General features: G+C 43.9%; 1 protein-coding gene across 1 annotated transcript in view; it reads right to left on the minus strand.

Annotated features, from left to right (window-relative positions):
* MAK (male germ cell associated kinase) overlaps window positions 1-17,170 on the minus strand; it is a 75,655-nt gene that overhangs the window by 11,765 nt on the left and 46,720 nt on the right. Inside the window, 3 exon segments of the mRNA XM_033216213.1 lie at window positions 285-416; window positions 9,852-10,000; window positions 16,343-16,515. Coding sequence (XP_033072104.1) covers window positions 285-416; window positions 9,852-10,000; window positions 16,343-16,515 — 454 coding nt within the window.

Raw genomic sequence — 17,170 nt, forward strand, 5'->3', positions numbered from 1 at the left:
CTAAGCTCAAGGGACCTGCCCACCTCCGCCTCCCAAAGTGCTGGGATTACAGGTGTGAACCACCACGCTCATCCAGCTGAAAACAGCTTTACTGAAGAGGCAGTGTTACAACTCCATGATGGCTCCAGCAGAGCAGGGCTGCCCCTAGGCAGAGTGTAGCGGAAAACCTTTGTGTGTCTCCCCAGTGCACACGTATCTTGGTTGGAAGAGCACTGCAGTATACTTAAAAGTAGACATCTATAAAGGAAAACCACGTACATGTACATTTTGTATTCGTGCGTTACCTGCACTGCTCCTTTTGAAAGCGAGTTCTGCCCCGACGGGTCCCAGTGACTTAGGGAATAACTGGTTGCTCCAAGTGTGGGGGTTTATTTCCTTTCCACTGGCCATCAAGGACACGTTCTTGGGATTCACACCTGAGAAGAACAAAGCAGCCGCTTCGAAGGTTAGAGCGGATCATAAACGTAAAGGAAACATGTGTAATACATTCAAACAAAGATTAGAGATACCTTGGACAGGAGAATGGAAATAAATGTAGGTGAAATTGTAGCAGATACTTGCTTTCTGATGAAGCCCTTAGCACAACCCTCTGGGATGCTGACAGTGTACTTTATAGGCAGAAGATATTTTCTATAATATGATAACATTTGATGTTCTTGCTAAGGGTCTTGTAAAAAATGAGGTGTCACAAAAATTTTTCTTCAACAACACGACATTTTTTTTTTTGTTTTTTTGAGACAGGGTCTCTCTCTGTTGCCCAGGCTGGAGTGCCGTGGTGTGATCTTGGCTCACTGCAGCCTCCACCTCCCGGGTTCAAGTGATTCTTGTGTCTCAGCCTCCCGAGTAGCTGGGATTACAAGCGCCCAACAGCATGCTTGGCTAATTTTTGTATTTTTAGTAGAGAGGGGATTTCACCATGTTGGCCAGGCTGGTCTCAAACTCCTGGCCTCAAGTGATCCGTTCACCTTGGCCTCCCAAAGTGCTGAGATTACAGGTGTGAGCCACCACACCCGACCCAACATGACATTTTCATGTCACTTGTTTTGAGCGTATATTCTTGGCCTGACCTTGGTGTAGCAGGGAAAACAGACACATGACTAAGAACTCAGGAAAACCTTTGAAGTTCGGAGACAGGAAGCTCCGCCTGTAGCACTTATTTGTATGTGAGACACAGTAAAATGGAAAGTTTATGCCCTGTGTACCAGAAAGAAGGCATTGCAAATGTACTTGGAAAAAGGACAGTTTTAATTACTTATGATTTTCTGAAATCTGTGAAATGTCCATTCAGCCTTGGGCTGTGATACTAGTGGTCAAAGGGAGTTGTTTCAACCTGTTCTTAAGAGACTTGAAAACTTCTTGAGCTTGTTTGCTTTTCACTGATAATTAGAGTGAACTTGCCCATTCTATGCCTTTAGGTCATTCACGGAGAGTTTTCTTTATCTAGTGCCGAAATAATCACTGGGGACTCCATTGATTTAGGAAGTCAAAACTGTCTCCAGTCAGTTGCGCTTTTGCTTTTTGCAAGCTGAATTCCTTATAAAGGTTTCATATTTATGAGATATGTAATAATGTCCTTATTTTGAAACCAGAAATACTGAGCCTCAAAAATTACCCATTATCAGTTCTCCAAGGAAACACTTCATCAGGCAAGTAATTCCCTTTCTTTAAAGGATTTAACTTCCCTAATAAAACTACAAATCAAACTATAATAGGCAACTACTGTCTGGGCGCAGTGGCTCATGCCTGTAATCCCAGCACTTTAGGAGGCTGAGGCGGGTGGCTCACGAGGTCAGGAGTTCGAGACCAGCTTGGCCAACATAGTGAAACACTGTCTCTACTAAAAATACAACAATTAGCTGGGCATGAGGCAGGAGAATTGCTTGAACCCGGGAGGCAGAGGTTGTGGTGAGCTGAGATCGTGCTACTGCACGCTAGCCTGGGCAACAGAGTGAGACTCCATCTCAAAATAAAAAAAAAAGACAAAAAAAGGCAACTACCTGACCATAAAGATGCACTTGGTGGCAATTACTCATATTAAAAACATCTTTAGGCTGGGCATGGTGGCCCACGCCTGTGATCCCAGCACTTTGGGAGGCCGAGGCAGGTGGATCACCTGAGGTCAGGAGTTTGAGACCAGTCTGGTCAGCATGGCAAGACCCCGCCTCTACTTAAAAGAATACAAAAAAATTAGCTGGGTGTCGTGGTGCCTGCCTGTAATCCCAGCTACTCGGGAGGACCCAGAAAGGAAGTGCAAGGTAGGGGGTAAAACATTAAAAATCGGTGTGAACACAGTTCTCATAACTATAGTTCAACGAAGAATGAGTTCTGAATATTTAAATAATGTTGTTAATCCAGTTGGCCTTGGCAATATTCCTAAATTGGCTTTTTTTTTTTTAAAGTAAGTATTTTAAAGTAAAAGGAAGGTAAGTAAATTGTTGAAGATAATTAGTTTAATTCAAGGTCTGTTTTTTTTTTTTTTAGGCAGACTTTTGCTCTTGTTGCCCAGGCTGGAGTGCAATGGCGCGATCTCAGCTCACCAAAACCTCCACCTCCCAGGTTCAAGTGATTCTCTTGCCTCAGCCTCCCGAGTAGCTGGGATTACAGGCATGTGCCATCCCACCCGGCTAACTTTGTATTTTCAATAGAGACAGGGTTTCTCCATGTTGGTCAGGCTAGTCTCCACCTCCCAACCTCAGTTGATCTGCCCGCCTCAGCCTCCCAAAGTGCTGGGATTACAGGTGTGAGACACCATGCCTGGCCTCAAGGTCTATTTAAGATAAATATTCCAATTTTGTTGGAAATTGATATATCCTGTTCTAGAATTTTGTTATTTGTTCATAAATTTCCACTGGGTACCTCCTATACACCAAACGCCCTTAGGAAGAAGCATAAATTAATATAATTTGATATTATAATGATAGATATCATTATATGATGATAATCCCTTGCCTCAAAGGACATAAGTCAGTTAGCAAATATTTACTGAGCACCTACCAGTGTCAGGCAGTGTGTGGCACTGGATAAAAAGTGGTAAACAAAATAGACCAGTTTCTACTCTTTGGCTCTTAGAATCTAATGAGAAGGGAGACAGTTTTAGTTATAACTAAGTAAATACATAATGAGCAGTGTGCATAATATTTAGAAGAATCTAGGGTGGAGGGGGCAAATAACAGAAGCAACTCAGCCAGTCTTTCTTTAAATAAGCAACTTTAAGCTGAAATATGAATCATGGTTAACCCCCATTTATGCCTGAGGTCGCAATTTTTTGAAATTTTGCAATCAGGCCTTGGCAATGACCTTGAGCAGTAGGATGTAACTCCCACATGCTTAGCGTTCCAATAACGGAACACTAGGCATAAATGTGTTTTAAGGGGTGGGGAGGTGTGATCCTTGAAGAGGCAACAGTTTGGGCAGAGGACCTGAGATGGGACAGAACTCAGAGATGGCCAGTAAGGGTACAGCAAGAACACGGGGTGGTATAAAATGAGGCTGGAGAGGGAAGGAGGGGCGGGTCACATAGGATTTTGTGTGCCGTGTTGAGAAAGTGAAAATGCTGTAGCAGAGGCTAAATGTAGAAATGACACAGGACATTGAATAAACAGGGTGGGAGGAAAGATGGTAAATAATGAACGGGAAGAGAGAAGGATCCACAGATCAGCTTCAAAAGGGCTGTGGAGGCCAAGTACAGTGGCTCACACCCGTCATCTCAGCACTTTGAGAGGCTGAAGTGGCTGGATCACTTGAGGTCAGGAGTTCATGATCATCCTGGCCAACATGGTGAAACCCCATCTCTACTAAAAATACAAAAATTAGCTGGGCGTGGTGGCGTGCGCCTGCAGTCCCAATTACTTGGGAGTCTGAGGCAGGAGAATCAACTGAACACAGGAGGCGGAGGTTGCAGTGAGCCGAGATGGTACCACTGCACTCCAGCGTGGGCAACAGAGCAACACTTCGTCTCAAAAAAACAAAACATAAAAAGAAGTGCAATGGAGTGAGCTGCTCTTCTGGCCAGCAGTGGTGGCATCGATTCATGCCCAGAGTCCTGGGTCTAGGAGCAGGGGGTGAGACCAGAGGGCACCGCTGAGAGATTAGCATTTCCATTGCGTACTGTATTTGCAACTACCTTGTGATAATTAAAGTACCTAAGGCTTACAGAGTGAGCTGACAGATGGTGCAGTCCCATTGTAAGTTACAGAAAACGGAATCTTGCTCCAAGTACACAGCCGGTTAGTAGTAGCAGGTCAATAACTATGACTCTTGCGTCTCTTTCCCTGAAGGCCAGTGTCACAGATCTGCCAATCCCTGTAGTATAATGTCATGCTGCCCTGCAATTATATGGTACATTTCTAGAGCTCCCATAATCCTAAAAGTTGATGCTTAATAAGACCTCTTATACTTGGCTTTAGGGTAAAGAGGGGGCCCCAAAAGATATTAGTATTTTTTATTCCTGAAGATACTCAATTACAAAAGTAACTATGGATCATAAATAAATGTCAAGGATTGCTTCTTTTTTAAATTTTTTTTATTTTTTGAGACAGAGTTTCACTCTTGTTGCCCAGGCTGGAGTGCAATGGCACGATCGTGGCTCACTGCAACCTCTGCCTTCCGGATTCAAGCGATTCTCCTGCCTCAGCCTCCTGTGTAGCTAGGATTACAGGCACCTGCCACCACGCCTGGCTAATTTTTTTGTATTTTTAGTAGAAATGGGGTTTCATTATGTTGGCCAGGCTGGTCTCGAATTTCTGACCTCAAGGGATCCACCGGCTTTGGCCTCCCAAAGTGCTGGGATTACAGGCATGAGCCACCGCACTCGGCCAAAGATTGCTTCTTATTTGGGTTTCTATCCTCTGCATAGTTGCTGGTTCACAATAGGTGTTCAATAAATGTCTGTCCAAGTGACTGAACTGAGCCTGATTCTAGTTTTAAATTTCATCCGACTCCAGAGGGGTCATCTTCAAAACAATGAATGCCAATAAGTGACAGTAAGGCTCAAGTTTACATTCCAAACAATTCTTTGTAATTGAGTTTACTTTTTAAATCTCAATTATAGCCATACTTCTGATCCCAAGTAATTTGCAGACTTTGTTAGATTTCTAGTTAAAAAGGAAATTATCAAACAGGTCTCAGATACCCTGAAATAAATTTTTGAAAACCACATTAGGAAGCAGAACTATGAAAACAGGGTGCTTTGGCTCAAAGGATAAATATCCTTTGACAAAAGTTTGCAGTAGTCTTTCCTACCACTCACTTGTATAAGTAAGAAAATACCGATTTGTGATATTTCAGTCAGTGAAATGTACTGTTTTTGTTTTGTTTTGTTTTTGAGATGAAGTCTTACTCTGTTGCCAGGCTGGAGTGCAGTGGTGTGATCTCAGTTCACTGCAACCTCCGCCTCCCAGGTTCAAGCAATTCTCCTGCCTCAGCCTCCTGAGTAGCTGGGATTATAGGCATGCACCACCACGCCCAGCTAATTTTTGTATTTTCAGTAGAGATGGGGTTTCACCATGTTGGCTAGGATGGTCTCGATCTCTTGATCTCATGATCCACCCGCCTTGGCCTCCCAAAGTGCTGGGATTACGGGCGTGAGCCACCTTACTCAGCAAAATGTACTGATTTAAAAAAAAAAAAAAAAGTGAAAAGTATCTCCCATGAACCTATGTACCTATGTTTTGGAAATTTCCTTCCATCCCTGCTTTTGCAATCAGATTAAAACTCTCTCAGAATTTCTTTTTTTCTCTCTCATGATTTCAACACCAAAATTTACACACAGGTATCTAAAGATTAGATTTAGAGGATTTCTGCTGCTTTCAAAAGTGTGCCTCAACCCTGGTCTTGATCCCAACTCCTTTCCCACCTTCCTAAGGTCTTCAGTCCCTCACTCATCCGCCTTCACCTCCTGTGTTAACAGTTCCTCCTCTGTAAGGGATCCTGCTCCTCTACACGCAGACCTGCGTGGAGAACTGCTGAAATGCCTCATTCCATTTCTAAGCTCCTCTTCACAGCCATCTAAGATGAAGCAGCCGAAATGAGGCCTGCCATGTTTACAGTCTGATTGTCAGGAAATATGGGCAGATTTCTCATTCTGTGAGTGTCATGATATGACAACTTCCTATACAAAAATGTTAGAATAACTTATTTTCTCTCACTTTCAAGAATCAAAGCATAATGTCACAAATAGAACAGTTTTCAAACTGTAGGTGAAACGATAGTCAGGAAAATTTGACCTCATGAGGAAGAAAGAATACAGACTTTAAGGTCAAAAGTAGATTTTTTTTTTTTTTTTTTTTTTTTTTGAGGCGGAGTCTCACTCTGTCACCCAGGCTGGAATGCAATGGTGCAATCTTGGCTCACTGCAACCTCTGCCTCCCGGGTTCAAGTAATTCTCCTGCCTCACCTTCCTCAGTAGCTGGGATTACAGGCACCCGACACCACGCCCGGCTAATTTTTGTATTTTTAGTAGAGACGGGGTTTTGCCATGTTGGACAGGCTGGTCTCGAACTACTGATCTCAAGTGATCTGCCTGCCTCGGCCTCCCAAAGTGCTGGGATTACAGGCATTAGCCACTGCACCTGGCCTCATTAACTATTTTAATAAGATACTTGTAAATTAATTTGGCATATGTGACCAGTAAGATACGTATACATTTTTTCATTGTTTCTCTATCCAGACATACACAAACAAGACCCAGGTTTTTTCAGGCCCACTTACCATGTCTCACTCTGGTGCCACAGAGCCTAAAGACGTGCTTACATCAACAACGACAAAAAATATCATAGGGCTGGGTGTTGTGGCTCACGCCTGTAATCCCAGCACTTTGGAAGCGAGGCGGGTGGATCACCTGAGGTCAGGAGTTCAAGACCCGCCTGGCCAACATGGTGAAACCCCGTCTCTACTAAAAAATATAAAAATTAGCCAGACGTGGTCATGAGCACCTGTAATTCCAGCTACTTGGGAGGCTGAGGCAGCAGAATCACTTAAACCCAGGAGGCGGAGGTTGCAGTGAGCTAAGATCGCGCCACTGCACTCCAGCCTGGGCGACAAGAGCAAAACTCTGTCTGTCTCACACACACACACACACACACACACACACACACACACACACAGTATTTAACCTATTTAGATCTCCAAATACCCAGGGTTATAAAGTTTTTGCTCTGTCCTTGATGGCTTTATGCCAATTTCTTCAACCTCCCAAATACGTTAGTGTCTTTCTCCTTACAAATCAGCACAGGACTGCAGTCCCAAAGCCTCAATACACCGCCTGTAAGTTTATATCAACTTATTCAACACCTGTGGCTAAACCTATACACCCACTATGCCTTCTATTTTCTATCCCATTCATTTCTAAACCCTCTGCTTGGTTTCATTTTGTTTTTCCTTTCCCCAATTACTAACAGCAAGAGAGTGTCAACTGATTTTTTTTTTTTTTTTTTTTGACAGAGTCTTGCTCTGTCGCCCAGGCTGGAGTGCAGTGGCCAGATCTCAGCTCACTGCAAGCTCCGCCTTCCAGGTTCACGCCATTCTCCTGCCTCAGCCTCCGAGTAGCTGGGACTACAGGCGCCCGCCACCTCTCCCGGCTAGTTTTTGTATTTTTAGTAGAGACGGGGTTTCACAGTGTTAGCCAGGATGGTCTGGATCTCCTGACCTTGTGATCCACCCGTCTCGGCCTCCCAAAGTGCTGGGATTACAGGCTTGAGCCACCGTGCCTGGCCTGAATTTTTTTTTAAGACAGAGTCTTGCTCTGTTGCCCAGGCTGGAGTGCAGCGGTACCATCTCGGCTCACTGCAACCTCCGCCTTCTGGGTTCAAGCAATTCTCCTGTCTCAGCCTCCCGAGTAGCTGGGATTACAAGTGCCCACCACCATGTCCGGCTAATTTTTGTATTTTTAGTAGAGACGGGGTTTCACCATGTTGGCCAGTCTGGTCTCAAACTCCTGAACTCAGGTGATCCACCCACCTCGGCCTCCCAAAGTGCTGGGATTACAGGTGTGAGCCACTATGCTCAGCCCCAGCTGGATTCTTAGAACTGAAATTTCTATGTTTGCCTAAAAGGTACACAGGGAAGTGTGTTACGGATCCATCTTTTGCGAGCAATCCAGTCTCAACCTTTTCTCTTGTTTGCCAGGCCCCATCTTCCCAACAAGCTTCTGGGAAATGGAGACTGTGTCTTGCTTCAGGAGACTTAGATGTGAAAAGCAAATCTTCCTCAGATAAACACTGTGGCCCACTCATGTGTTTAGAAAGTTATAAATGACCATGCCCACAAAAACACAAAAGAAAAAGATCATCTTCTCCCTCACTGGATTAAAGATGTATCTGTGCAGATACAGGATGATTTAAAAATGGATTCCCTTTTAGATTAAATTGAATTGAAACATTTCCTTTTCACTTGGATTTAGAGAAGAAAATGCTATTTGCAGGCACATTATAAACTCCCCACTGTCTGTCCAGATCTTTCTCCCAAGCTCCAGATTCATATACCCAAGCGCCCATTAGGTGGATCAACTAAGATGTTTAACAGGCATCCTGCACTTAGCTCTCCATTCTCTACCTCCACAGTCCTCTCCTCTTCTCATTTCCCTTTCTCAGCTAAAGTCACCACCGTTCACCCAGTTCCCAAGTCAAAACCTCAGATGCTGCCACTAATTCTTTCCACCAATCTACCTAGTCCTATTGGTTCCACTACCAAAATGTGTAGATTCTGCTCACTTGTACCTCTGCCACTTCCACTCTGGAACCAGCCATTTACATTACCCCATCCCATCTGGACATAAGCAGTGGCCTCTTAACCAGTCTCCTTGTCTCTCTTGAGTTCCCAGCATGCTCTTCTGAGCAGGCAGAATCTTTTAAAAATGTACACCAGGTTGGCTGGGCATGGTGGCTCACGCCTGTAATCTCAGCACTTTGGGAGGCTGAGGCGGGCGGATCACAAGGTCAGGAGATTAAGACCATCTGGTTAACATGGTGAAACACTATCTCTACTAAAAATGCAAAAAATTAGCCAGGCATGGTGGCACATGCCTGTAGTCCCAGCTACTCAGGAGGCTGAGGCAGGAGAATTGCTTAAACCTGGGAGACGGAGGTTGCAGTGAGCTGAGGTCCCACCACTGCACTCCAGCCTGGACGACAGATCGAGAGTCTGTTTCAAAAAAAAAAAAAAAAAGTACACCAGATCATTTAGGAAAGAGCATTTGAAAATCTATATTTTATTTATTTATTTATTTATTTATTTTTGAGACGGAGTCTCGCTCTGTCGCCCAAGCTGGAGTGCAGTCGCCGGATCTCAGCTCACTGCAATCTCCGCCTCCCGGGTTTACGCCATTCTCCTGCCTCAGCCTCCCGAGTAGCTGGGACTACAGGCGCCCGCCACCTCGCCCGGCTAGTTTTTTGTACTTTTTAGTAGAGACGGGGTTTCACCGTGTTAGCCAGGATGGTCTCGATCTCCTGACCTTGTGATCCGCCCGCCTCGGCCTCCCAAAGTGCTGGGATTACAGGCTTGAGCCACCGTGCCCGGCCTCTATATTTTATAAAAAGTTATAATGGGGGCACAGAATTGGTTTAATAAAATTTAGGATTTACTGAATGCATAGCTTTGGCAAGGGGTGGGGGTTCGTGTTTTCTGGAAGCATACTCATCATCTTGATTTTTGCTCCTAAGCATTTCTTGAGCAGAATTCTACTAGTGGTAGAAACAGGAGGTCCAGAAAAGTCCTTGGTGACAGACGGACGACTAAAGAGCTCTGTGATTAGGTTTTTCACTTCACTGGTGCCCTTTCTTCGCAGAGTCCAAGACACTTGAACCTGACCTATCTATACTCTAGTTAGCAGCAAACATTTTCTTTGCTCCACTTACCTGGAAGATATCTTGATTGTTTCAAGTAGTACTGTTTAGAGGTCGGAGCAGATGACAATTCGGAATCCGATTTTAGGGAAATAACCGCAGGTAAGCTCTTGTTTTCACCTGTCGAGTGGTTGGCGCCTGAGGGTACTGGCTCTGGAAGCCTTGAAAGCCAATGAAAGGTAGCATTACAGCACGAACAGCAGGAGGATCTCGCCCACCCTCTGCACATCTTCCTAAGCCAGTCAATCTGACCTCTCTTAAATGGTTTCCATCAGTCTTTTGGCTAAATGACAACTTCCCCTCTACCCCCATAGATATCAGGTTGTGCACAGACTCATTTCTGATACCAGACAGTATGTGACAGGAGGCTTTATAACTGAGCAACAGTTTGCTTGTGTGTAATGTTTCTATCTGTCCTGCAACTGCTGCAGTTGGATTCATGACGTGGGAAGCTGGTGTGTGGAGACGGAAATAACAGCCATCTTCACCTGTTGACTAAAATAATGTATAATCAATGAGGTTGTTTGGGGCACGGTTTGAATGGCCTAAAAAACGGAAGTGGGGAAAGAAGTGCTAGAAAAGCTCCCATATACAATGTCTAGGCACAGAAACTAGGTATTTGTGGAGACATGCCTGTGTCTCGGTAGCCACAACAGACTTGTGCGGTGGCAAAGCACCTAGCTGGCTGTTTGGTGGTGTTAGTATTAAGACTGACTCTCTGCCTGTTGGTCACTGACTCCCACAGTCCTGTTTCTGTGTAGGGACTGAGGACTTTCTGCTTCAAGGCTTAGTTTTGTCTCATTCCCAAGGCCTGTTCCTGAGGCCTCTTTGACCAGGTAGCAGTGCGTGAAGCAGCCATTGCTTTGTTCTGCTGCCCATTCCTCTGTGCTGTAATGAGCCCTCCACGGCCAACCTTCTCCCCGCCAGCCTCCGAATGGGCTCCTTCTTTGCTGGGGCCTGAATATACTGCCCAACTTCCATCACTTGTTAACTCCAAGCATCCACAGTTTCCACCTAGAAATTCATGCTACCATACCCTACTCACCAAGTCGACGCCCTTGGAAATGGACACTCACTTGGGTGACCCTTTGAACTGCTGGCCACCTGCCTGGGGTCTGCTTCACTGGGAACAGTCCCGCCATTTCTGGCATCTTTCCCTTCCCCTGAGCCCATTGCTGTTGTACCACTAACTGAAATTCTACCCATTCTCAAAACTGCTCACTCTAAAAAGACTTTTCTCTCCTCATCAGAGGGATCTCTGCCCATAGAACTCCTAGTGCTCCTTGCAGCTGTCACTAGTGGCACTAAACACACACACTTGTCATGTGTTATCGTCCTCTGGAGGTCTTATTTCTGTTGCTATATATTTGATGAGTTGAGAGAGGCTTAATTCCGACTAGGTATTCAGTAAACAGCTACTGAATATAAATGCAAGTATAAATGTAAATATAAATATCGTGCTTTTTGTTCACTTTTAAGAAGACAACCAGGCCGGACGCAGTGGCTCACGCCTGTAATTCCAGCACTTTGAGAGGCCGAGGCAGGTGGATCACCTGAGGTCAGGAGTTTGAGACCAGCTTGGCCAACATGGTGAAACCCCGTCTCTACTAAAAATACAAAAATGAGCTGGGCATGGTGATGGTCACCTGTAATCCCAGCTATTTGGGAGGCTGAGACAGGAGGATTGCTTGAACCCAGGAGGCAGAGATTGCAGCGAGCCAAGATCACGCCATTGCACTCAGCCTGGGCGACAAGAGCAAAGCTCCATCTCAATAATAATAACAATAATTTTAAAAATAAGACAACCATTAAATAAAAGGTATACATGTTAGTATTTGGTACTCTGTGTTCTTTATGGGGAGGCCCTGGCTGCCTGAGAGACCTAGCAGGGGACGGCAGGGTCTGTTCAATTCACTAATTCACCTCCTATTCACAAATCCACCAAATTCACCTCCTATTCACCAATCCACTAATTCACCAATTCACCACTAATTCACCAATTCACCTCCTATTCACCAATCCACTAATTCACCAATTCACCTCCTATTCACAAATCCACTAATTCACCAATTCACCTCCTATTCACAAATCCACTAATTCACCAATTCACCTCCTATTCACAAATCCACCAACTCACCAATTCAGCTCCTATTGCTAAAGAAGCAGCATGGGGTAGAAGAGAGAAAGACCTGGATTTGAATTAACCCTCACCTGATCTTGGGCAAGAAACCCAGCCTATCTGAGTCTCAGCATCCTAGTCTGCAGTATTTTTACTGAAGTATGAAAATTATAAAGTTTAGGCAGGAGCTTAACAGATGGTAGTATATTAATAATAACCATATGCCAAGAATTGTACAGGACCATTGAAAGATGCCAAAAAATAAAAATGTAGAAAAAATGGCTGGGCGCGGTCACGCCCTGTAATCCCAGCACTTTGGGAGGCCGAGGTGGGCGGATCAGGAGGTCAGGGGATCAAGACCATCCTGGCTAACACAGTGAAGCCCCGTCTCTACTAAAAATACAAAAAAATTAGCCAGGCGTGGTGGCGGGCACCTGTAGTCCCAGCTACACAGGAGGCTGAGGCAGGAGAATGGCATGAACCTGGGAGGCAGAGCTTGCAGTGAGCCGAGATTGCACCATTGCACTCCAGCCTGGGCAACAGAGAGAGACTCCATCTCAAAAAAAAAAAAAAAAAAAGTAAAAGAAATACCCACATGAAAAATTCATTGTCAAACCACTTTTCTAAAGAATTTCAAAAGAAAAGGGATAATTAATGTTGAAGAAATTTACTAGTTGTACTACAACCTTGATCTTTGTTTGATTTTTTGAGACAGTGTCTTGCTCTGTTGCCCAGGCTGGGGTGCAGTGGCTCCACCTTCCAAGCTCAAGCAATCCTCTCACCTCAGCCTTCTGAGTAGCTCAAACTACAGGTGTGGGCTACTACATCTAGCTAATTTTTGTATTTTTTTTTTTTTTTTTTGTAGAGATGGAGTTTTGCCATATTGCCCAGGCTGGTCTCAAACTCCTAAGCTCAATCAACCCACCTACCTCAGCCTCCTAAAGTGCTAGATTCATAGGCCCAAACCACCATGAACAGCCACAACCTTGATCTTAAATATAGGTTTTGATTCAAACCTCTACCATCCTCAAAAATATATGACTAAAATGTATGAATAAATTATGAATAATTATAAATAATTATGAATAAAATTTAGCTGAAATCAGAATGACACGGGTTTTAAAAAATGTTTTCAAGTCGCCAGGTGCAGTGGCTCATGCCTGTAATCCCAACACTTTGGGAGGTCAAGGCCAGTGGATCACCTGAGGTCAGGAGTTCGAGACCAGCCTGGCCAACATGGTGAAACACTGTCTCTATTAAAAATACAAAAAATTAGCTGGGCGTGGTGGCACATGCCTATAACAATCTGAGCTACTAAGGAGGCTGAGGGAGGAGAATTGCTTGAACCCTGGAGGCGGAGGTTGCAGTGAGCCAAGATCACATTACTGCACTCCAGCCTGGGCAATGAAGTGACATTCTGACATTCTGTCTCAAAAAGAGAAAAAAGAAAATAAAATGTTTCAAGTCTCCTATATAGTACATCAACGGTCTTCAAACTCTTCTGTTCCTAGACCCAAATAATTTTTTTTTAACTACGTAACTCCCTGCACATCTTTAAATTGACATCTATAATTTTTCATCATAAATTTATTCCTTATTTCTTGTTAACAGCAGATAGAAACGGTATTTTATAAGATGAAATATTGTGAGGATTGACTGCAACTGGAGTGTTTCATGGTATGGTTTGATAAAATAAGTTTTAACTACCTTATCCATAATACACTCTGATCCTCAAAAAATAAGTAAAATTTTAATCCACATGTTTTGAAGACACGTGGATTAAACACGTGGATTAGGAAAGAGTCTCTGTGGAATGTGAAGACCTGGAAATGGATTGCCTAAGAGTTATCCAAGCAAAAAAGAAAAAAAAAAAAAGAATTATCCAAGCATATGTACTCCTTAGAGATTCCCCGCGCCCCAAAGTGAAGACATCCATACTATAGCATGCCAAATAGCTACGGGATAAGTTTTCCTGACTCATAACACAACTGTTCTTCCTATTCTTCTGTTTCAAAGAGAAAACAGAGCATTTTAGTATATTTGAAAGAATACACATCACTAAGCCTCGGTGCTTCAGTGCTTCCAAATCACCATGCTTCCCAACATGGGCTAAAATACAGTAGCCCCCATTATGTGTGGGGGATATGTTCTCAGACCCCCAGAGGATGCCTGAAACCACAGATAGTACTAAACCTTATACAGCCCGTCTTTTCCTATATGTATGTGCATACATACCTGTGAGGAAATTTAATATATAAGTTGGGCACAGCAAGAGATTAACATTAATAACTAATACTAAAATAGAACAAGTATAACAATATATTGTAAGAAAAGTTACGTGAATGTGCTCTCAAAAATATCTTTTTTTTTTTTTTTTTTTTCAGAGTCTTACTCTCACCCAGGCTGGAGTGCAGGGGCGCGATCTCGGCTCACCACAACCTCTGCCTCCTGGGTTCAAGTGATTCTCCTGCCTCAGCCTCCTGAGTAGCTGGGATTACAGGCGCCTGTCACCACACCCGGCTAAGTTTTGTATTTTTAGTAGAGACGAGGTTTCACCATGTTGGACAGGTTGGTCTTGAACTCCTGAACTCAGGTGATCCACCCGCCTCAGCCTCCCAAAGTGCTAGGATTACAGGGGTGAGCCACTACACCTAGCCCAAAATATCTTATTGCACTGTACTGCAGGTAAATGAGACCATGGAAAATGAAACTGCAGGTTAGGGGGACTACTGTACCCAATTTCTATAAGACAAGAACCAACAGAAAGCCAGTTTTCTGATTTGTCCCTTTATTTAGTAACTCTATGCCATGTAAGAATTGAAATAACTGAGAGGTGTGACTTTCTTGCCTAAAGTGGAAGAGGACTTGAGTGGGCTTTTCCTCAAATTCCTGTATTTTTAGGAGAGAGTACCTATGGAATGTGAAGACCTGGAAATGGATTGCCTAAAAGTTATCCAAGCAAAAAAGAGAAAAAGAAAAATTATCCAAGCATATGTACTCCTTAGAGATTCCCCACGCACCAAAGTGAAGACTTCCATACCATAGCATGCCAAATAGCTACGGGATAAGTTTTCCTGACTCATAACACAACTGTTCTTCCTATTCTTCTGTTTCAAAGAGGAAAAGAAAAAAAAAAAAAAGAAAGAAAGAAAGTATCTTTCCAAAATATTCACCAAAACTTAACCCATCCTAACTTCAAAGTTGAAGAATACACTGAGGATGACCTCACTTATAAAAAGAAAAGGAACTGCTAGAGATATTAAACTTCCAGAAAAGACTCAGAAAATGATCAAAAAAAGTTTAGAACAGCAAGCAAGCAGATAAGGAAATCTTAACACCATCAGAAGAAGCCGTTAACTTGGCATGTGGTGCTCTGCTTTCTGCAACCAGGCATGTCAATTTCAAAGGGGAATAATGATGGTCATTCACAAGAGCATCGTGAAAATGGAACAGGATCCCCTCTGATATGTTTTGGACATCTTTCCTCTCTAAATCTCATGTTGAAATGTAATCCCCAGGTTTGGAGGTGGGGCCTGGTGGGAGGTGTCTGGATCATGGGAGAAGATCCCTCATGAATGGCTTGGTACCATCCTTGCAGTAATGAGTGAGTTCTCACTCTGAGTTCACGCGAGACTTGATTGTTTAAAAGAGTCTGGGACCTCCTCCCTCTCTCTCTTGCTCCCTCTCTTGCCATGTGACAGGCTGGATCCTCTTCCACCTTCCGCCATGATTCTAAGTTTCCAGAAGCCCTCACCAGAAGCAGATGCTGGCACTATGCTTCCTGTACAACCTGCGGAACCATGGGCCAACACATTCTTTATAGCAATGCAAAAACGGACTGACACACTCTCTCTACACACACACACACACCCCACTCATCTGTTAATACTGAGAATTGTTACTGTGAGAAGCTTCTTACCTTTTCAGAGGTATGTGGAAAGATTTGCATTTTGTGGAAGGAACCAATATATTAAGCAATCTTTTTTTCTTTTTTGAAATGGAGTCTCACTTTGTTACCCAGGCTGGATTGCAATGGCGCGATCTTGGCTCATTGCAACATCCGCCTCCCAGGTTCCAGAAATTCTCATGTCTCAGCTTCCAGAGTAGCTGGGATTACAGGTGCACGCCACCATGCCCAGCTAATTTTTGTATTTTTAGTAGAGACGGGGTTTCACCATGTTGGCCAGGCTAGTTTCAAACTCCTGGCCTCAAGTGATCAACCCACCTCTACCTCCCAAAGTGTTGGGATTACAGGCCTGAGCCACTGCACCCAGCCTATTAAGCAAACTTTTCTTCTTTTAAGGTCTACACGCATTTATATTTAATGAGTAAAATAAAGTGAATGCATGGCAAAAATAGTTTTCTGAGGAATTTGAAATCTTACCGAAATGGAGAATCTTTTTTCCTTTTTTCTTTAAAAACACTCATGCTTGGCTTCTTGGAATGGGAGGCTCCGAAATCATAGTCCTCCAACTCTTCCCAGCTATCTCCAGACTTGAAGACAGTCTGACCCCAACGCCTCCTACCACTTTTATGACTCAGTGTGCCATTTGGCTTCTGTGGTGGAAAATCAGTCATAATCTTTAATCATGTACTGAATGCCTTTCATGTACAAGCTACTACGTAAGACACTAACAGTCCCCATTCTCAAGGAGCGTTCCATACACTTAAGGGCCTAACATATATACACATTTAAAAGCATGAACAAAAATGGGCGGTACATGCAAAAAATATGACAGGTGTTCAGAGGAGAGATCTCTGTGAACTAGGTCAGTGGGAGACTTGAATATTTTGGATCTGAGTTGACTCTTCATTGACACGAAGGATCTGGAAACCCGAGACTTAGCTATGTCTCTTTGGGCAAGGGACTTAACTTCTCAAAGCCTTAGTGTCCTCCTTAACTGGGGACAGCCTTAATGAGAAGGACACTAAGGCTGGCATGTGCCAGCATCTTTTAATCTTCCCACTCCTTGAAAGTAGACACGGCATCCAAAGGCACACCAGTCATCCTGTGGCCACAGGCATGACAGCCACCTGCTCAGGGTGGTGGAGCGGGAAGCCAGCAGCAGCCTGCCTCCTCTGCAAGCTTCATGAGCTCCAGCTGCCCACGACCCAATTTCTTGTTATGTGAGAAAAACAGCCTCTATTGTTTAAGCCACCGTGGTCGAGTTTTTGTCATAAGTCCCTGAATGTAATCCTAACGGAAACAGAG

Source organism: Trachypithecus francoisi, unplaced genomic scaffold (assembly GCF_009764315.1).
Source record: "Trachypithecus francoisi isolate TF-2019V2 unplaced genomic scaffold, Tfra_2.0 Lachesis_group10, whole genome shotgun sequence".
Taxonomy (NCBI): Eukaryota; Metazoa; Chordata; class Mammalia; order Primates; family Cercopithecidae; genus Trachypithecus; species Trachypithecus francoisi.